The sequence below is a fragment of the Lycorma delicatula genome, chromosome 1 (genome assembly GCF_047948215.1).
Source record: "Lycorma delicatula isolate Av1 chromosome 1, ASM4794821v1, whole genome shotgun sequence".
Taxonomy (NCBI): domain Eukaryota; kingdom Metazoa; phylum Arthropoda; class Insecta; order Hemiptera; family Fulgoridae; genus Lycorma; species Lycorma delicatula.
In genome coordinates, this window is record NC_134455.1 from 225672817 (window position 1) to 225696566 (window position 23750).

Consider the following 23750-nt stretch of genomic DNA (forward strand, 5'->3'; position numbering starts at 1 on the left):
ATTATTAATCTCAAACTTTGCAGTTATGTAAGTATGTTATATATACAAAAAAGAATATCAGGGTTTTAGTTTGTTATAATATATCTTGGATGAGGTGTACAGTATTGAATTGATGCTAGAATCGCAGTACAAAATAGACAGCTTTTGTTGTATGCATTGCCGCAGATTGGTTTCCTGACTTTCAGTAAGAGTGCTGCTAGCAAAGGTGGTGATTCCTGAGCAGAAAGTGTTCTGCATTTTGCAGTTTGCTAATTGTGAATATGTAGTTACAGTTTAACATTCTGTAGAAAGTTTAATTCTGATCCTCCAAATAACAGTAACATTCTTCAGTAACGATAATCACTCTTAAATGACTGGAAGTCTGTGAAAAAGGAAGAGTATGAGACAATAAGGAAAAAATGTTTAGCGAGTTGGGAAGTCTTTTCTGCATAGTCCAAAAATTTTGTTAGGAAGGCCAGCCACAACCCACCGAGTTGGTCTAGTGGTGAATACATCTTCACAAATCAGCTGATTTCATGTTCAGCTGAGTACCAACGTTCAAATCCAAATAAAGTCAGTTACTTTTGTATGGATTTGAATACTAGATCGTGAATACTGGTGTTCTATGGTGGTTGGGTTTCAATTAACCACACATCTCAGAAATAGTCGACCTGAGACTGTACAAGACTATACTTCACTTAAACTCATATGTACCATCCTCATTCATCCTCTGAATTAATACCTGATGGTGATTCCCAGAGGCTAATCAGGGAAAAAAAGGAAGGCCGGTCATGAACTAGTATTGTCAGTAATGATAGTGTGGTATGTTTTAAAGAAACATTTACAATGCTTCCATACCATTTACAGCTGTTAAGCCTATCGATAAAAAAGTAAGCCTATCAAAGTTGTGCCAACTTTGGAATCAAAATGTTTCATCTTGAAGATGATGACATCCTTGATTTTATTGTGATTAGTGAGTCAGCATTTCATCTTAGTAAAAAAAGTAAACACACATAATGTTCAACAACAAGTTATGGGCCATTCTTTTTCACTGAAACAAGGAGTTTACTTATTTGAATATGCTCTGTCCTCTTTGGAATGGTCTAACTTGGTTTTTTGGAATGCTCTTTCCACAGCTGCAAGATGGACCAGAGAATTTTATTTGGCCACAAGATGGTTTACCTCCTCTATATGGGATTAAAAAATTCTGTGCTATAAATCTACATAAGATTGGTTGAATGATATTTTCCCTTAAGCTGGATTGGTTGGCATAGATCTGAACTTCATAGAGCTTGTTTGAGATGGCCTCCAAGGTTGCCCAGCGTGACTCAATGTGATATTTTTCTGTGGTGTTTTGTAAAGAATCTTGTGTATGTGCCTCCAGTATATACTGATCTATCTAATTTGAGGCACAGGACTGAAGCAGCTGTTGCTTCCATTACTCCAGACATGTTGGTTAAAATATGGTGCAATGTCTCCTATCAGGTGGATGTGTGCTGCTTGACGAGAAGTGCTCACATTGAACACTTGTACAGAAAAACTAACATATTCTTTAGTTTTAACTGTGATTCATTACTGTAAGTCAAAGTTAAGAAATTTTAAATAGCTTTAAAGCCCTAATATTCTTTTTTGTACATCTGTGTGTGTGTGTGTGTGTGTGTGTGTGTGTGTGTGTGTGTGTGTGTGTGTGTGTGTGTGTGTCCACGCACGTGACTTTTTGATTATATATATTTATTTTATTTTATATACACAGTATGTCTGAAAAGTTCCTGAACTAAATTAAATAAAAATACAAATTTAAAGATAAACGAATTTACTCACATTAGCCCTCTACATAGAACCTTTCTCTAGTTTTACACTCGTTGCAGCGCCGGTAGAGCCTGTCAAACACTCTGGAGTAATCACTTTGTGAGATCACCTTCAACTGTTAGGCACAAGCTCTTTGGATGGCTGGAATGTTGTTGAAAAAGTGGCCTTTCATCTTGAAACTTGAGTTTCACAAACAGAAAATAGTCTGCTGGAGCCAATTCGGGTAAATAGAGTGGGTGGGATAAGATGATGATTTGATTTATAGCATAATAACTTGTTAAAACTGTTGTCATGTGTGCCAGGGAATTGTCATGCAAGAGATTCCAACTGTCTGGATCACGGTACTCGGGCCAGATTCAACGAATGTGATGCCTCAGGCATTTCATTACTTCCAAATAGAATTTAGAATTCACAGTTTGACCAATTGGGACAAATTCATAATAAATCAGGCTCTTTGAGTCGAAGAATGCAATCAACATTGTTTTTGCTCTTAATTTTTGCTACCTGACTTTCACCGGTCTTTGTGCTCAGGACTCAACCAAGCAGCGGATTGATGCTGCATTTTCAGATCATACATGAAGTACCAGCTTTCATCCCCAGTTACAATAGTTTGCAAAAAATTCTGGTCGCTATTGGCAGTTTCAATGAAGTCTTGAACACAAGAAAGACGCACCTGTGTTTGTCCTTTGGTCAAGAAGTATGGAACGAAACAAGAGCACACCTTCTGGCAGTTCATTTTTTTTGTTAGAATTGTACCATGTCTTTACCAATGTTTAGTTCTTCTGCTATGGCCTGAAGACTAAGATGAGATTGTTCGAGTTGAAGCGCGTGCACTTCTGCAATGTTTTCGTCATAAACAGCTGTTGATGGCCTCCTGTTTTGTTCATTGTCAACAATGAACTTGAACACTTGTACAGAAAAACTAACATACTCTTTAGTTTTAACTGTGATTCATTACTGTAAGTCAAAGTTAAGAAATTTTAAATTGCTTTAAAACCCTAATATTTTTTTTTTTTTTTTTGTATACGTGTGTGTGTGTGTGTGTGTGTGTGCGTGTGCGCACGCACGCACACACACACACACACAATTTTTTGATTATATATATATTTATTTTATTTTATATACGCAGTATGTCTGAAAAGTTCATGAACTAAATTAAATAAAAATACAAATTTAAAGATAAATGAATTTACTCACATCAGCCCTCAACAACAACAGTGTACAAGTGTTCAGTTGTTTTGACCCAACAACTCTCTGTAGTCTTTAAACTGCTTCCACCACATGTATGTTGTAGTATGAGATGCGGCTTCATCACTAAATGCTTGCTGTACCATAAATTTCAGCAAAAGATTTTTGAAGCCAACAAAATTTTATTTTGCTTCTCTGTTCCATGTCGCGAGCTCGCACAAGGTAATATGAACACACATGCACGGCAAATATAACGAGAGACTGGAGTGACGAAACATGATAAAATTTTGTAACACTTGTAGATATCGTACTACATAGTTCCTTGTTTGTCCAAGAGATGGCGCTACTTGTATCGATTATAGAAATTTAATTCGGGAACTTTTCAGACCTACTGTGTATATAAATATATATGCATACAAACACATACACCGAAAACTATTACATTTAATATTTCAAGTTTACTACCAGTAATTTATAACATATTATTAGTGGAATGATTAATCATATGAATTAAGAAAGTTACACCTAAGTTAATAATGTAAATCTTATATTACATATATTTTTCAGTTGTTATTCTACAGGTTACTTTCATTTGTAGTATTATGTACAGAAATCAATTATTCAAATTATATTATTTTTTTCATTAGCTAGTAAAAAAAAAAAATTATGTATATTAATTATAATTAACCAACCAATAAAATTCTATCAATACTAATCTTCATAACTGGCAAAAATAAAGTAGTAACATTCATTGACTTTAAGAAGGCATATGGTTCCATAGATAGACCACATTATTTAAAATTTTTGAAGAATTTGACATAGACAGAAAGGCCTGCAAAATTATGGCACAAACTTTAACATGTACAACCGCCAAATTTAAATTCATGGGTGAAATTTCAGAAGCCTTCAGCATCAAGAGGATGGACTGTCATAAATGCTTTTTAACACTGTCCAGAAAAAAATCATCAGGGAGTGGTGGAAACAACTAGAAAAAAAGAATATCAAAAAAATACAACTGAGAAAAAAAACAACCTAACAGTAGACTGCCTGTATTTGCGGATGACATAGCACTTCCTAACTTCAAACGAAGAAGGCACATGGATAATGATTAAGAAACTACAAGAAGTGGAACAAAAAGCTGGACTACAAATCTCATTTGAAGAAATGAAATATATGGAATGGAAACACAAGAATGAAAAATATCTAGAAATAGGATATGGCAAGATCAATAGGGTCAACAACCAAGTATCTTGGAGAAAGAATTCAACCAAACAGACTGGATAAAACGGCAATACAAACATGGATTAAGAAAATGGATAAAGCCTACAGATTAATGAAGAACCGATACAACAAAAAAAGTATATCCATGCTAGCGAAGATAAGATATTACAACACTCTCATTAACCCAGAAGGATTATACACCATAGGTTATTTATCTATGAATAGAAAAGGAGATATCAAGGAGACCAAAAAACGGGAATGAAGAATCTATGGAAAATTTTAGGACCACAGAAAAACAAAGAAGGAAGGTGACAACTCTCGAAATTGGTTTTTGATCATCTGAAAATACTCAGAAACAAAACAATTTGGGTAAAGGAGATCCAAAGTGATCTAGTGGAAATGGGCATCCTGGAAGAAGAGATAACTGACAGGTATGTTTTCAGGAAAAAAATAGATAATTGGAAGCAATTTAAAGAACAAAAACAGATGCGTGGGACAGGTTTAAAGTTGACTGACGAAGAAGGCTACTAGTGAAGAAAATCTGGGAAGCAAGAAAGATGAAACTCATCAAGCCAAGGTTCATTGCTGTCCAAAGAAGATGAACGTAATGCTTAAAAAAAAAAAATCATAACTAAAAAAAAAAAGTTAACATTGACTTTAAAAGCCATAAAATTCAAAATAAGATTATATAATATTAAATTGAGTAGGACTAAAACTATAAATAAGTGAAACAAATTTGAATTATTTTATGTTGTTAGTTTAAGGGGGTTTAGAAAGACGGTTCCAATTGTTATTAACAGTTCTGTTATTGAATAGCAATCAACTACACTTCCCCATAAAAATTCTTGTTTTATATATATATAATTGATTTGGGGAATTTTTTTAAGTATATGTTTGCTATTAACGGTTGTTTAGTGCTTTCCAATTATATGTTTAATTACTTATAAGTGGAGTTTTTTTATTTTAACTGGTCAGATAATATCATAAGATTTTTTGAGAGTTGTAATAAACATTTTTCCTTATAATGGCGTTATGTAGATTGTTAAATAATGGATAACTGATTCTGTAGCTTTTTGTAACACCATCTTATCTGATTTTTATGTGTGTGAATGTGTATGTGTGTGAACAAATCATCTTAAATTATTTTTAATGTTTTATGTATTACAGAGTGGCTCCGTTCTTTCTGATTGGGCATTAATAATTGATAAATACAGAGCACAGAATACTAGTAGAGTGTTTGCTCAACATCTTGGATGCAGCATTGAAAATTCATATAAACTAGTTGATTGTTTAAAACGTGCAAGAAGCTTTTTTGAAATTGGTGGAGCAAAATTTCAGGTAGGTTATTTTTGACACTTATTAAAATATGGCCATTATTTATTCCATGATAGATTGGATCTATTGCTATCTATCAACTGAGAGAAACTAATTACAATATTTATTTTTTTTTTAAATATTAAGTTTTATACAGTAATAAAAATTCATATAAACTACTATTTCAGTTAACACAGACTGAACAGATTTTAATATGAAACATATTGCGATCATTCCAGACATGAACGTTTAACAAATCAGAAATTACATAAGTATGAGATACTGTACAAACATTCAATATTACTGCTTTAATAAATGTTTACTTTAGTTATACATAAGTTAGTTTTGCTGTAAAGTTGTCAACAGCTAATCATATTTTTTAATTATTTATCAAATTTTCTTTCAAATTCCATGTGTACCAAAAGTAACTCATCGGTACTGTGTACATTAAGTGGCTGAATAACTCCTTGACATAGAGCTTATGCTGTAATTGTACTTATGGAAAAAGAACAATAAATTTATATTAATAATTTTTTTATCTTTAGGATGACAAGAACATTATCTAGAGGTAATAGAACTTAAATTTTGTTTTTACATTTTCTGGAAAACTTGTTATGAATTAATTATTCACCTTTAAATATTATTATTATTATTATTACTATTGTGTTTTTGTTTTTGTATGTTTTCATCTATGTGTTTTTATTATCACTCCATAGCTACCGTTTTTAAAGTTCTAATTGTTATTTTTTTGTATTTGACTGTATAATTGTTATTATTATTATTATTATTATTATTGTCTTTTGAATATTGTATTTTTAATTTATATGTGGGTTGTTGACTTGTGGCTGTTCTTTTGTGACTTTATGTGATATTGTGCAACACACAAAGGTTTTGTGTAACTGTTCTGTTGCACAAACATAGCAAATAAAAATAAAAAATAAATTATTTTATTTATGTTAGCAGTTTATTGTTTTTAAACCATCATCTTTTCAATTTTTATTTCTGGCGCTATTGCCTATTAGATTTGATGGATTGAACCTCTACTTTTATTTCTTGCTCTTTCTTTCATTCAAATAACTTTTTACTTGAATTTTTTTGGAAAACAGTGAATATTATGTTTCATTATTTGTTTATACTCCTGTAACTAGAATGGAGTGGAACAATATTATTACCCCTATATAGTAAGACTGTCCATCTCTGTACTCATACATATGGTCAGAGCAGTCAACATGTTAAAAATGTCATCTTAATTACCAAGAATTTTCGAAATTGTTTACTCAAGGATATATTTTCATGTGTGCCAATAATTATATTATTTTTGTGTCTTTCCTTTTATCTTCCTCCTTTATCATAAAATCTGGTTACTATTCATAAAGAACCACTCATAGTCCAGCTGTAATTTTCCTACTCATGAAGGACAATTGGAAATTGAACATTTTCATGAAATTGTGTTAAATATCTCTTTTTTTCTTCTGATTACTGGATTGCAACATTTATTTTATTCACTAGAATTCCATGATGTGAAATTTTATCATTTTCTCCAATATTACAAACATAAGTCTTTTTAGCATTGTCTGAATTGCACAAACAAAATTAGCAGCAGGAAGCAGTCAGTGATCAATATATGCATTTGTTTAAACCAAACTACAGTATATTGATGCAATGAATATTCATTGTTGACTGGAAAATAAAGCCTTCTAGGCTGTGGTGTTTCTTCAAAAACATCATAGGAAGAGGACTGTCGATAGTGGAAATGATGGTTGTCAACTGCATAATCAATGGTAAGTAATTCGTTATTATGTAAAAGAAGAGAGAATAAAAAACTTTCTTCAATTAAATTATGTTTGAATTATGCAGAAAAGAATTACAGCAGAAGTATGATTGTGAATGTTTGCATTTCATGTCAACTTGTTGTATATTTTAGGTCTCTACTTAAGGATATTTGTTGTGAAACTGTAGACCTCACTAGTGCTTAGGTAAACTTTATTGTTCTCTCCTGTTCTATAAAGTCTACCATCCTGGGCAATTGCCCCCTCATCTTCCTGTTAGAAATTATACTCATGTAAGGAAAATTGTCATTATTATTTACAGATATTTAATTTAATTTTCAGCCTCAGGTAGGTTTGTTTCCATGGGGACCTGTTTATGATGTAAATTTTACTGTTCCTGGTGATAATTGGTATGATGGCTGGAGGGAAAAGGATTGGCATTTGATAAATGCATTACCAGAAGAACAAATAAAACGTGGAGAATTCAATCGGGGACTTTCCTACATGACTGGTGTAACTACCCAGGAAGCTGCTCATCATGTTTGTTAGTATAAAACTAATTTTTTTTAATTTTACAAATATATATTATGATAATGTTTATTCTTTCTTACAAGTTCTACATTTTTCTCTTTATTTTATTTTCACTTCTAATGTTATTAATAGTTTCCTGGTTCATTTATGTTCATACTGAGTCAAATTTATTTATACTCCTTCACTGTCTTTTTAAGAATTACTTATTTTCATTAAAATGATGAAAAAATGTTGTACCTTAGTAGCTTATGACTATTATTCTGAAGCATGGTTACCATTTATCTAAATTAAAGAAATAAGAAATAATATTTCAATAGTAGTAGAGTACTTTAAGTACTGTGAAGCAAAATGATAAGTTTATTTTAAAAACAAACATATTTATTAGGTTGTAATTTTTATATACAAAAAATTTACAAAACAAAATAGACAAATTATAATTTGATTTTTATAAAATTATTTCAAAAATTGCAACTGTTGTGATTTTTTTAATTTCAACAATAAACTACAGTAACATATTTATTATTCATATATTTTCAGAGGTTTGTAGTAATCATCTTGGGTTTTGCTTAATATCCCTCTTGAAGCCTTTTTTGAGCTTAGAAATAAATCCTGAGAAAAATTAGACTACCTCCAAATTCCTATTCTATAAACTGTTTGGCTCTGAAATTGATTGAACACATACTAAATACAAGTTGTTAATAATTGTTGTTAAGATTGTTAATAATTGAGTATTATATATATATATATTATATAGTTAATATTGATTGAATATTAAGTTATTCTAAGAATGGAAAAGATTCTTGGTAGTCTTCAGTGTAATTCTCTAATTGTCTACCACAAAAAAAAAAGATTCTTTAAAACCCCTGTGGATTCACATAAAACCCCTAAAAAATTTATTTTATCAACTGTTTTTCAGATTTCTCAGGCCAAATGTAATTTTTTTCATTTTTCCTTCAGTTAGCCAAACCACTGGTAGAAAACCATTCTTGAGTTAGTGGTTGCTGAAGATGTATCAATCATGCAAAAAACCATCTGAAGAGTTTTTTTTAGAAGTTGAAAACCAAAGAGGAATAAGAAAGTGCTAGTAAATCAGTCATGAAATTGTAGAGAAGCTAAACCAAATTAGAACTTGTGGTACAACATATTTAATTTATCTTGAGTCAAAGGAAATTTCATCTATTTAACACTTTTATCTCTGTTCGATAGATATAAATAATTTTATTATAGGACAGGATATAAATAAGTTTTTCCCAAGAACCCTGTACACTATGTCAAAAGCCTTTGACAGTCATGCAATATCACCGTAGCAATATTTATTCTCAAAATCATCAATAATTAACATTGTTGTGAATGCAGCGACATTTGTGCCCTTATGAACACAACAGCCTCTAACTGATTGGTAGTTAATAAGTACTGGTTAAATTAGTGCATTACCTAGAGGTTCATAATATTTTCAGTTGTTTTAAAAATACTGCCATTTTTGTGAATGAATGTAGTTATTGAAATTTTTAATTTATCCGGGACATTCCCATGTTAAAATATAATTTATTAAAAATGTTAAAGGCTATATGACAGTGTGTAAAATCCTTTTAAAAAATAATTAGAGAGACCATAATAGTCTTCAGTATTTGAATTGGAAAGGCTCATTAGAGCTGTTTAGATGTCAGCCTCCTGAACCAATCTCTACCTGTATTTGTCATGAATATGTTTGTTAGATCTGTGTTTACTCATCAAAAGACACTCAAATGTTTTTCTTCATAATTTTGATTACCATTTATCAAACCACTTACCTGATTAATAAAATGTTCATTCAAAATATTTTAATTAATCCAATCTTCCATTTCTTCTGGAATAAATATAAAATTTGAGTGACTACTATAACACTTAATTTTCCATTTTTTATGAGTAAATTAAATTAGAAAAATGTATCTTATATTCTCTGTATAAAGTTAAAAAAAGTTCAAATACAAGTTCCAACTTAGAGGAGAGATTAAACCCTGTTAGATCAAAGTTTTCAGTAACAAAGAGAATCATGTGAAATCTTTTAACTTAGTAAAGTATAAAAAATTCTTATTTATTAACTACAGGGTGTCCCATATAAAACGCAACCCATCAATCACTCATCCATGAAATTTCAAAAGTCAAGCTTACTCCCCTACTCATTACTGAAATGGACCCGTCCAACAGCTGAACATCGCGGCAACGCAGTAGAACACTACCGATAGTAACAACAATGCAATCATAACGTTCAGTGTATTGCTAGAGACAAGATGGTGTTTTCGCTAGATGAACATGTTTTCATTGTTGAGTCGTACTTCAATACAAAATCAGTGGTTGCAGTGCAAGATTTGTTTCGCCATAAGTACCCAGATAAACCAGCTCCTAACAAAACATCAGTATTAGTTGCAAAATTTAGAGAGACTGGTTCTGTTAATAACAAGGAACACAAAAGATCTGTGTCCGTGTTGACTACAGATACAGTCACTGAAATCAAAGACCGATTACTCGCCTCGCGAAATAAATCGATCAGAAGTTTGTCTGCTGAAATTAATTTGTCTAAATCAACTGTTCATCGGGCGACCAAACAATTACATTCATGACCATATCAAACGGTTCATCAACTTCTTGAGCCTACAAAGAAAAACGGCTACAATATTGTCAGTGGTTCCATTGATTTCTGCATGAGGGAATTAATGTTATGGATTCATTATTTTTCACAAATGAAGCATGGTTTCATTTGGATGGCTACGTAAACAGCCAAAACAGTAAAATTTGGAGTGCTAAAACTCCCCACGTTTATCACGAAAAACAATTACACCCGCAGAAGTTGGGCGTGTGGTGCGCAATATCGCGGAAGAAAATAATCGGTCCTATTTTTTTCGAGTACACCATTAATGCAGAATGATATCAGGATATTTTATTTCAGTTCATTGCACTCTTGGAAGAGGAAGACAGACACTGCTGGCTACAACATGACGGTGCAACATCGCACTACGCAGGTTCAACTTCTGATTTCGCTGAGGAATTCTTTGGTAATCGTGTTATCGGTCGAGGCTTGTGGCCACCAAGATCTCCAGATTTGACTGCGGCGGATTTTTTTCTATTGGGTTACCTCAAAGAAAAAGCCTACAGCAACAAACCACAAACACTTGAACAATTGAAAGTCAATATTGAACAAGCTGTATTAAATATCCAGCCACAAACTTTAAAAAAAGTTGCAAGAAACGCTGTAAAAAGAATTGAAGCTTGTATTCAAGAAGATGGCGGCCACTTCCAACATTTACTCTAAATGTAAGGTAATGGATGGTAGTAATAAAAATTACATTTACACACATGCCTTTTTATTATTTCAATACCTACCAATATAAGGTTGGGTTGCGTTTTATATGGGACACCCTGTACTAGAATATTCTCTTTGACAACCAGAAAATTTTCAAAATTAACTGGTAAAGACTACTGCATGATCAGAAATATACCAATCTGTTACACAAGTTGACAGGATATTTAGGAAAGCTAGTTAATTATAATCTAGAAAAGAGTTTTCTTGCGCATGAATAAGACATAGATTTTTGTCTTTGAATAGATTGTGAAATCATACCCACTGGGTTGGTCTAGTGGTGAACTTGTCATCTCAAATCAGCTGATTTTGAAGTCGACAGTTCTTAGGTTCAAATCCTAGTAAAGGCATTAGTTTTATATGGATTTGAACACTAGATCGCGGATACCAATGTTCTTTGGTGGTTGGGTTTCAATTAACCACACATCTTAGAAATTTTCAACCTGTGACTATATAAGACTAGACTTCATTTGCATTCATAAATGTCATCCTCATTGAGCCTCTGAAGTAATACGGTGAAGCCTCCTTATGGTGGTTCCGGAGGCTAAACAAAAAAAGAGAGATTATGAGATCATAATATAGTATTATTATATCTTAATGATATTCTTAAATACTTCTTTTTTTTTTAATTTATTGAACCCTATGTTCAAATTTGTACATAAAGTGTATTGTATTTCATTTTTTTTAAGCTAGACTAGCGGTGGCCAGAAGTTGTTTAAGCCACATGATGGCAAGCAGCCTTAAGTGTTAATACCGAATATAGAACTCATGATTTCCTTGAAGAGATATTTTAGTAATAACGGTGCTACAAATGTTTATTAGTTTTGAGAATGTACAGTATCTTTGGGAGATTTCATTTCCATCAGGTGCTGAAAATGTCCTCCAACCACCTCAAGACACAGTTGAACACATCATTCCATATACCTACCTTTCGATGGAGTGTTTCCTTGTGAATAGCATTGATTTTGCAAATAATGTTCTGTTTCAAATCATCTAATGTTTATGAGTGAGTAGCATATACTTTTGCGTTCAGATAACTCCTAAAGAAAAAAATCGGGTGATCTCGGTAGCCTCAAGTTGATGTAGGTGATGCAGTTATCAAAGCCAAGGACTTCCATGATGTATGGAATGTGAAGTCATATGCCAGACTCATGACATGTTAGACATGCACTGTTGCGAGGGTATTGTTGAAAGTAGCCTTGACATAGTTTAATTTTATCCTGTTGTTCAATGAATTACTTAAAAATACAGTGGTGCTCTGCAGAGTTCAGACTTCACTAAAGAGAGATTTGATTCACTATTCTTGCTACTGATATTACACCCAAACTCTGACTTTCAGTAAGTGCAGAGGCTCTTCACAAATGGCATGCAGATATTGTGCAACCCAAATGCATGTGTTCTGTGAATTGACAAGCCAGTCAAGTGGACCATGATATATCTGTGGATTACATAACTGATACTATGCCAGAATATGCAAGAATGGTCACTCACCTGAAACTAACAACAATATTACATCCTTTTGGCTTATCTTTTTTTACAGCAATTCATGAGCAGTCACCATCCCATAAAGTCTTAGCTTAGCTTGCTTCGCAGCTCTGTGACACATCAAGTTTGAAAATCTGCTCTCCTGAGTTAGATACTTTAATGACTTATTGATGATAGCAGTAGTTCCACCTGAACATCCAGTATTGTGTTTTTGTCAAGTCTAACACCAAATTCCATCTTGCATGCCCTTTATATCACTACATCAAATCTGTTATCCAGTAATTGGGTTCACATTGAACAGGTATTTCTCTGTGTTTATTGCATCTCCAATCACAATGATGTCACTCTAATGAAACAGTAATTACAATAACAACAAAGTTAAAACAATAAAGGGCAAACAGATAATATGTGTGCCATCTTTCAGCACAATGAAACAGCTGTGAATGATAGCTGTAATAATGAAAATTCAAATTTTAAGTTATTATTTAATTAATAAATATAGGGTAGATTATTTCCACCATTTGAAGGCAATATTTTAGATGGAAATGGAGTCATTCAAGTGTATGATTGTTAGCTGAGTGTGTAACATGATTTAGTTGTACAGGTATGATAATACTCAACCAGTTAAGTAAAGATGCTTGATTTATGATCTTACGAGCATTTAAGGCTTTATATCTTAAAACAGTTATAATATCTCCTTGAAACATAATCATCAAAAAATTCTAATTTAATGAAGGCAGGAATGTAGTATTTGAATATTTTGCATATTTTATTAAATAATTTTTTAATTAATCCTTATAAATCATTTAATTATTCCAAATAAAATTAATTAAATTAAAAGCTTTATTGGTGTTATATTAAAGCATAATTGAGCTCTTAAAATGTTCAGAACATTTTCTTGATGGAAAATTATTATTAGCTCCTTGGAAGTATATGAAAATATATTCTTACATTTTCTCCCTTAAAGAAAATCTAAAAGAAAAGTGTATTGTTGATTTGGCTAGATAAAAATACTCCTGGTATTACTTTATCATACTATCTGCACAAGGTTTAAGATATTGTATTAATAAAATTGATAGTATCTTGTACACCATATCCAGAAACAGATACTCAATACTCTATCATTCTTACCATTCAATTTGATGTTCTTGTAAGTTGGGCACTGCTGTTCTCAGTTTTCTGGCAACTATTATTTTAATCAAAATTGGCAAATAAACTTTATCCTCCGAGGTCTTTATTACCTTTTCTCTACATTTTGCATGTTATTGTACCAAATTGTGGAGTATTATTTCCTCAACCTTTTGATTTAACTTCTCTTTTCCTCCACTGGTACAGATCCATTATCACTAAACAAACTCCAAATATTATATCAGGCTCAAGGCAATTAAACTTGTCAAAATATTCCTTCAATTTCTTTAAAATATTTTGGCAATTATCCAGTACTTTGTTATTTTTATTTCTTATGATTGTTACAAACTATTTTTAACTGTCTTCTGAAAATGTAATCATTATAAAGAAACTTCTTTAAGCATTCCCTGTACAGCTAATGTCAGCTTCTTCCAACACATAAAATTAATTTTCTTTTTTAATATTATCTCTTTGAATATTGCAGTCAAACAATTCATCCCTCTTTTTCTTGGTTAAATACTGTTAGTAAAAATTTTTTTAGTCATCAAACTATATACACTAATCCAGATTTATTTTATCCTTTTCTCCATAGACTTTTTACAACTTTTTTCAAATCATTTTTTGTTTGGTGATTTTTCCCCAGATCTGCATTTTTCTTCTGTTATAATCTCAATATTATACTACCTAAATTTCCATTTTTCTCTTTCACACCATCACTTCTTTGTGTTTCCAGAGATTTAAAACAATTTTTGATAAATATCTGATCATTAATGTTTCAGCTTTATCATCAAAATTACCATGCCATGCAAGTTTTTGATGTAAGAAATCGATAGATCTTTTGATATTGTCAAGCTTATCTTATTACATTGTCACTAATAACTTTATATAGGCTTAAACTGCCAACTTTAGCATGGAAAACACCTTTCTTCATCAAGTTTAGTCGTAAATTCACCTAACAATATCTTAATATTGCTTATGAAAATATTATCAGTTGTTTTTGATGAATTTTCATGACAGACTGCCTTCCCTTCGTCTGCTTTATTCTAACCTGGAGAATAGATGATATTAATGAAAGTGATTACAAATCATTTACTTCAAAGCACGTTTTTGAGGAAATTCATTTGTTTAAAATGATAGACTCTTCAGTGTTATTAAAGCCTTTTTATAATAAAATATACATGCATCCTATCTTGTGGCTATACTTTAGTTTAGATGGTTTATAAAATTCAGTTTTGTTTTCTGCCTGATCAGTTGAGTGTGATAGTATATAGAAGTAGTCCAAACAGTTACCTCTATTTAAAAAAAATTTATAATGCTTAAATGCATGTATTAAAAAAAAAAATACGTCCTAAAATTATTTAAGGGTTGAGATGTAGAATAACAAAAATAATTTCCATTGTGTTTTGTACAACGATTTTACAAAAGGTAACTTTTTTTTTGTTATGATTGTATATTTCAAAATTATAATAAAAACAAAATTGTTTTCAGATAATAACGCTTCTCTTGGACCTTATTATGAGCTTGATGAGAAATTCTTTGATGAGCAAATTAGAGCACTGGTTCTTCGATATAACTACACATTAAACATGGATGGAATATATAGAGCTATTAAATATATGTATACATATTGGCCAGATCCAAATAATAAAACTCATATTAGAGAGCAGTTCATAAACGTAAGTTTTTAAATGGAATTGATGTAACTCTAATTTATTAGTTATAATCTATAAGAGCATATATATATATATGAATTTCAGCCAATCCGCCTAGTGCAGAATTAAAGAAACATTCTTGCCTTTATTTCCTTTACATTATAGTGCTTTCGGGTGTAAGCCCATTCTCAATAATGTTTTCTGACTTATCTTTATTTCCATTTGCACATATAACTACCATTCAACATCTTTACACTCGATTACTTTTTATAATTTTGGTTATTGAACAAAGTATAAAAAACTTTAAACATTTACAGGACATACTATTATTCAGTCAAAAAAGAAAAAAATAATTTAAAAACATAAACTAAGATTGCAATTAAAGTTAAAAAAGTTTTAGTAGATGTTTTTAAATTTAAAAAAAAATTTTGACTACAAATGTATTTTATGTAAATTTTTAAAGTTTTTTATATTTTGCTTAATAACCAAAATTATAAAAAGCAATCAAGTGTAAATATGTTGCATGGTAGTTATATGTGTAAATGGAAATAAAGATAAATTAGAAAACATTACCATACTGAGGATGGGCTTCTGCTTGAAAGTGCTATAATGTAAAGGAAATAAAGGTAAGAATGTTTCTTTAATTCTCTACTTGGCTGAATTGGCTGAAATTCAGTATATATTGCTAAAATTAACGTACTGAGGAATTTTGAGCTATAAAAAGTTTAATTTAAATAAATAAATATATATATATATAAATACACGCATGCATGCGCACATGCACATGCATACACCAACACACAGTAAAATCTCTCTAATCTGGACTTGATGGTACTGCACATAGTCTAGATTACCCAGAGGGTATTAGACGCATCGACGGGAGTTTTGTTTAGGGTTACAGTATTCAAATAATTGATCAAATCCTTCCCAGTTTAGTATACGTAACAGTAAATAGCATGGAATTAGTGAATGTAGCGACTACACAGAGTGTCTTCTTATCTCTCAAAATAGGTAATTAATTGCTTCAACATTTCCACAGATTCAGAATGATTTGGGTAAGTTACATCTTCTATAATTTCATAATCTGAGCTGTCATTTTGACTAACTTGTGAGGAGGACACTAAACAAACCTTTGTTCAATATCTCATTCTCATTGTTATTATCGCATGTTACCCACAGAACAATGTCTTCATCATTTACTGTTGCACAACCTTCCGATTCCTGAAATAACTGAACAAAGTTTTCGTCAGTGTTGCTGAATTTATCAGTTAAATTAGATGCAATGAGTGGTTCTTCCATTGGGATATCTGGCCAAATATTTTTCCACCTTCTGATTAGAGTGTTTAGTAATTTAATCCTAAGCTGTGGCACAAAAATAAATCGCTTTATTTTTGGTTGAGGGGTTGTACGAGAGCATTTACATTTGGTGTAGAAATTTGACATAAGACATTACCCTATCTCAGCTGGATGACATGCAGCATTGTCAATGAACAAAACTACTCTTTCTTCTAATTCCTTTTCTTCAAATTTGGTGACTGAGGGAACAAATGTGTAGTGGAACCAAGTTTTAAAAATAACTGAACTCATCCTAGCTGATTTTTTGGATGTTTACTCAGCTGGAAGAGCATTCATGTTAATATTTTTTATTGCATGCAGTCTCGCAAACTTCCCCATAACTAACAATGGCAATTTTATTCCTTCTGATGCATTATTGTACAGCAGAATTGTCAGTCTTTATTTGCTTGATTTATGGCCTTTTGCTGAAGATTCAAGTTTTACAACCATTGTATTTTTTGGTAACATTCTAAAAAATATACCAGTCTCATCTGCGTTAATTATTTGAGCAGCAATTAACTTAACAAATTTTTTTTTTTTAACTTTTCACTAGCTACACTGTTACTAGAAAAACTTTCACCACAGATTTTTAGTAAGTGTCGTTCCATGTTATTCTTTCCACCTTGCTAACCAACCATCACTAACAATAAATGACAGTTGACCTCCTAATTTTTTATTGAGAATTAAAGCTTTTGTTTGCAATAATTGCACTGAGATTGGAACCCCTTGTTCATGTTCCTGACAAAACCACATATACAAAGCTTCATCCAAATGCTTGTGTTTAGATTTTTTTATTGTAGCTCTATTTCCCAAAGAGTCTTTATCAACCATTTTTCACACAAAAGTTTTCAATGGCCTCTCTATTTTTTCCAATCAGGTACTGTTTAGTTCACACTCCTAATTCTATGTTTTCTAAACTTTCCCCTTTGTCAACATGGTCAATTACATCCATTTGCATTGATTTGCATTACATAGAAACTGTTACACTTTTTCTTTCATGCAAGGATACTGATACAAATAAACAAGCAAACAAAAAAGTATGATACCAATTTTACTGTACTATAACATATGTGTAATGAAACTAAAACTACAAATGATCAAATTCAACTGAGATCTAAAATTGTTAAAAACCAGTGCACGAGTAAATATAAATGTGAAATGTTTATTTTGGCTGATGACTCACATCTGTCAATACAGATTGCATAGTGTATTACAGTAATGTGTCATGTAGGCCTAATCGTAAACAAAAATAATAAGTCATCTTATTGGCACTTTAAAAAGTCTATTCTCTTTTGCTTCAAATGTGTGTTTTCAAAAACTTCTTTACACTCATAAATAAAGATCATAAAGTAACACCAATAACTGACCTACAGCTTAGATAACTTATTTAACATTTCACATACATATCATGGAATACTTATAATTATGTTTGTGTGCAATTTTTTGCTAGTATGTATTCATAAAAATAATTACAATTTGTAAGTAATTTTATTATTTTTATCTCATTTTAATGTTTTAGGTCCTATTATTGATCTAAACTGATTTTACTTTAACACCACCCACACAAGCAACTGTGTTTACTAACTGTTTATACACATGTTTCTATATTTTAGAATAGAATAAATCAAAATTTGCATCAAATATAGATATGCACACCAGGCTGGACTAGTGGTTAACTTATCATCGTAAATCAGTTGTTGCTAAAAGTTGACTTCTGAAATCGAAGGTTATATGGTTGGAATCCTAGTAAAAGCTAGTTACTTTTATATGGTGGATATGTGTACTTTGGTGGTTGGGGTTCAATTAACCACACATCTCCGGATTGGTTGGCCTGAGTTTATATAAGACTACACCTCACTTACATGTTATATGTATCATCTTCATCTCATTGGGCCTTCAGGGATTGCTTATTGTTCACTAGTTGAACAGATTGCAATGCACACATTAAAAAACTAAAAAAATAAAGTATAAGTATAATTTACATGGTTTTGAAGATTTAATTCCTACTCTGTAATAGGAATTAGTGTTATATAACAACAGATCAACAAAAAGGAATTAATATAAACTATGAAAATATAAAGAAGAAGAAGAGCATATGCTATATAAAGTATTTTTGATGACAGGCCCACCTAACAGGGCTTGAAGCATCAAATTATCTCAATAGTAGAGTTAAATATGTTATAATTAGCTGTCATAACAATTTTACATGATAAATGTTTTTGAGAAAGAGTTTCAGCTGAGTCATCGTGTGTTAGTGTTCCGGCATGGATATTTTATGAGGCACCTACAGTATATCTTAATGTAGACATTGTTCTTTCACGTACATTCTCAAAATGTCTGCTTAAATACCAAAATATAATAGAAAGGCTAATTATAATAATTATAATAAATATAATTATAATAATAATACCAAAATACAATAAAAAAAATACAATATTAAATACCAAAATATAATAAAAATATAATAAATATACCAATAAATATACCAAAATATAATAAATATAATTATAATAATAATACCAAAATACAATAAAAAAAATACAATATTAAATACCAAAATATAATAGAAAGGCTAATTATAATAATTATAATAAATATAAATATAATAATAAATATAATTATAATAGAAAGGCTATTTTAATGTTATTTTAAAGGCTATTTTACTTTTTGTATTGATTTTTTATTTGTTCTATGAAATGCACCTTTGGTCTTATTGTGAGTGTAAAACATAATTTAGTGTTAGTACTAGTAGCAGCACCAATCTCCATTGACGACATGTATGTAATTTTATGACTGATGAAGCCCTGATGAGGACATCACTTCATGCATGAGAGGATATATTAGCATAATTTATAAAAATTATTTTAATACTAGCAAAATTTAAGTTGCTAGTTTTAATTTTCGTACAAATTTTAAACAATTAAAATTTGTACGAAATATAGCAGAAGAACTAAAAATAACATTTCTACCTAATAGCTAAACCAACTAGCCAACAAACTTCAAAAAGATTTCTTGGCAGAATAGACTAGATTCTCATACAGTAAAATTTTACTGTACCTGGCTTTGTAACAAAAATATTTGCTTGACTTTTCAGTTTTTTTATTCCACCAAAATGAATTGCCTTTTATTAACTTAAAAGAAATCCTAAAATCTCTTAACAATTTCGAAGTATTTAGTATGTTATATTACTGGTATTGAAATATAGATTATTAAAATTTTGATAAATTTATTCATTGATGAATGTAAAATGATCAATTTCTTTGTCCACATTTAATAAACATTACCACAAAAATTGTGTTGAAAAGATTATTATGCAACTCTTTCTTTTTTGTTTGTTTATTAGTCAATCACAATTTCATACTAAAACACTGGTTAAATAGCCCCCAAAAAACTAAAGAATTTTTATTAGTAATTTCTAATATTGATATCTTTTGTATTTGAAAATTCATGTTTACTATTTTTAATATGGTCTATGTAGTTTGATTTTTGTTGTTTATTATGTTTACATGAATATATCAGTATATTCCTGAAATGTTCTTGAAACTTCTATTAGTTATTTCTGAATAATTTTATTACAATTTTTTGTACATTTCATTTTGTATAGAACTGCTTATTATGAATATTATTTAAATTGGATTTAATTTTATTAATTATTATATTTAATTTTTTATTGTTTGTATGTATGCAATTTTATAACTGATAGGTTTTTTAAATTTTACTATAAATAATACACACTATATATGTACATTATTTATTATTTATGATTGATATATAGTTATTATCTTTTATTTCTTTTAATATTGTTTTCTTAATTACTTAAGTTTAAATTTTAAAACTTTTTATGAGGTTTTGTAACTTCCCTGAGGATTTTTAGAATTATGACGAGGTTCTACTACTTAGTCCTGATAACCTGAGTAGAGGATAATGTCATGAATTATGTAAATAAAATATATGATCTCCAATTCAATTAATAATTAACACTAAATTGATTCCTTATTGCTCTAGCTCACTTTTTATTCATTAAGAAAGTCTTAACTGAATGGGAATAAAACTTATTTCAGAAACCAACTTTTGTCTCTTTATTGCCATTCATTTGTTACTATCAGATTTCTTTAAAGAGTGTCTATATTAATCTATAAAACAACCAGTGGTTCAAAAACAAGTGTCATTTTTAATAGTGCACACTATACTAATAGTGTCTGCAGAATTAATGAAAAAAATTATTTTTAATTTACTGTTGGTATCTATAAAATCAGGTGAAGCTTTAAAATTCTTGGTATAACAGAATATTGTAAAATAGACTCCAATGAATCTAACTGTAAATTTTAATTTTGATTTAGATGCTGTCAGACTTCTTGTATCGAGCACCAACTGACAAAATGGTCAAGTTATTGGTAGATCAAGGTGTGCCAGTTTACATGTATGTTATGAATACAACAGTGGAATCTCTTCATTTTCCTGAATGGAGGAAGTATTCCCATAACATTGAGCATCTATTTCTCACTGGTGCTCCATTTATGGATGCAGGTAACCCATTAACATGTGTCCTTATCTATTTGAGACATGGTGGTACTTTAATTATACCACCTTTTTAAAATTGTTACTTTCCCGTCTAGCACAATAGCAGAGTTACAGATGTAGAAGGGAAAGTATTGTAATTGGTTCAATTTGGGCATATGTGGTTTTCACCTGGTCTTGACACATTTTGACACCTAAGGAATACCAAAAAACAAACATTATCCAGGTGTTAATGTTCATTATCACCTAAATTTTCCAGGTGTTAATGTTCGTATGTACATGTGTGTACATGGTGTTGGCCTCTAAATCACCTTACATCTCCAGAACTACGAGACCAATTTTGACCAAATTTAGTCAGATTACTTCTGTATATGAGGCATTGATTTCAATTAATTTTCAACTTAAAAGGTCAAGGGAGTGAGACTGTAGAGCAACATCACCTTCCCTGTCTCAAGATTTTGCCTAATTAAGGCCTTATTTTTCTTAGGGACATATGTTAATTAACAAATAATAATATTTGCAAAAACAATTATTTTCAAAATCGCACCCCATCTCAAAAGATGCTCTAAACTAGTGGCTAAGTGGGTATACAACATCAATATTACTCCCTGTCACCACAAGGACTGCTAGCATAGCACTGACATACAGCTGTACAAAAAATGTTATATTTAAATAAAAATATAAATATTTTTAATTAGGTTAACTGTGTAAGCCAGCCGTACATTAGAAAAAAGCCGCGTGACGGGAATATCTCACAACTGTGTTGTCAGCTTTTTTCTTCATCTGCATCGCGGTATATGTCTACAAATACTTACCTGAGTAATTCTTATGGTACTTTTGAGTCGATCCTGATCGATCCGGCCATCTTATTTACTGTGCTGTCATAATTATGACATTTTGAAATCGTGGTTATGTGAATGTGTCTGCTAATAACAGCTATTATTTGTTATTGAAGTGGCAAAATTGGTGTGAATATAAATCCACAAAATATACATACAAACATGTAAGTAGTGTACGCTTTTCCTTTTTTTTTTTTTTTTTTTTTTTTTTACTATATTTTGTTCAGTAATTATTATTAAAAGTGATGGTATAAATTTTGTACAACCATGCAACAATGGTATTGATCGACACAGTAAAAAGCGGCAGTTACAGATTTTTGGCACTTAGTTCACATTTCAGTAGTGAATAGTTATATCATCTGGAAAGAACTAGATGTTGAAAAAATGTCTCTTAAAAGATTTCAGGTGCAGTATTTCTAGTGAATATATTCGTGTGTTGTTAGTCGCTCGCTGACCTTTGTGTCACTTAAAGGGCCTGCAGCACTTTCAAAGAAAAATAAACCACAAGTCCCTAGAAATATAAGAACAAACAGCGCCAGTCATCAGTCTGAAAGAGGAACATATAAACATAGGAACATATAAATGTGCGCTGTGCAGCACAGAAGCCAAAGTGGATATGCACACAATGCCAAGTTTCTCTATGCCTAAGCAAAATAAGAACTGTTTCCAGTTATAATTAATATCAAGTTACAATTAATATCTCCAACTTTTATTTTCAATTTTATATATTATTCTTACAAAATAAATTAAAATTCCATTATATGTTACGGGTTTTGTCATTTTTATTCCCTTATTCTAGAGTATCTCATAGGAACAGTGGTACAGTCTGTATACCATCTCTAATAAGGGTAAGTGATGGTAATAAAAAATATTTTGCATGATATTACATGCTTTTATACCCATATGACTTACAAAAAAAAAAAAAAAAAAATTGATTTATTTAAATCTATACCTCAAAGAGTTAAAATATGTTACAGCAATAATAGTAGTTCATTAGAAATTAAGGTCATTTTGGTAGTTCATGTTAATGCATTCCTTTATCATTTATGAAAAAAAAACCTTTTTTAAAATATATAAAATGGTACAATTGTTAGTTATAAATATATAGTCATGTGTCATTCTTTCATTCATATCATGTTTAATTTCAAAATCTCTGTGCTAAATTCTTTTTTTTTTTTTAACTTATTGTTGTATAAATATAAATCATTTAGCAAAATTACTTTTCCTGTGTGTAATAATGTGGAGAAATTTAAATATTTTAAGTAATTTCTAAATTTTGAAATTTATCAATAATATTGCTTCCAAGGTTGTCTTGATTGTTAAGTTCCATTAGGCTATTAATGAAGCAAATTTTTTTAAAAATTTATCACTAAAATACTGATAGTTGAGAAAAACATTCATCATTATAAACATTTATAAATCATTAAACATTTCCAAAACATTCTTTCTAATTTGAAAAAAAATTTTATTGCTATTTGCCCCATTTTTTATTTTTTAATGATTAACCATAACTACCACTACCATTTTCAATATAAGCTACAAACTGAAACTTCTACAAAATTTGACTAGAGGAATCATTAGAAAGAACATTCTATTAAAAAATAAAATCACATTATTTTGGTGTCATAGAAATGTTGCATGTACA

General features: G+C 30.4%; 1 protein-coding gene across 4 annotated transcripts in view; it reads left to right on the forward strand.

Moving 5' to 3' along the window:
- The window catches only part of Gli (carboxyl ester lipase-like protein Gli), a 120407-nt gene that overhangs the window by 41805 nt on the left and 54852 nt on the right, over positions 1-23750 (forward strand). For all 4 annotated transcript variants that reach the window (XR_012757446.1, XM_075373692.1, XM_075373701.1 and 1 more), the window contains exons 6-9: positions 5365-5535; positions 7623-7824; positions 15250-15437; positions 21089-21275. Coding sequence is in view for 3 of the 4 variants with exons in the window: in XM_075373692.1 (XP_075229807.1) it covers positions 5365-5535; positions 7623-7824; positions 15250-15437; positions 21089-21275 (748 nt within the window). In the remaining variant the exon portion in view is untranslated. The remainder of the gene's footprint in view (positions 1-5364; positions 5536-7622; positions 7825-15249; positions 15438-21088; positions 21276-23750) is intronic.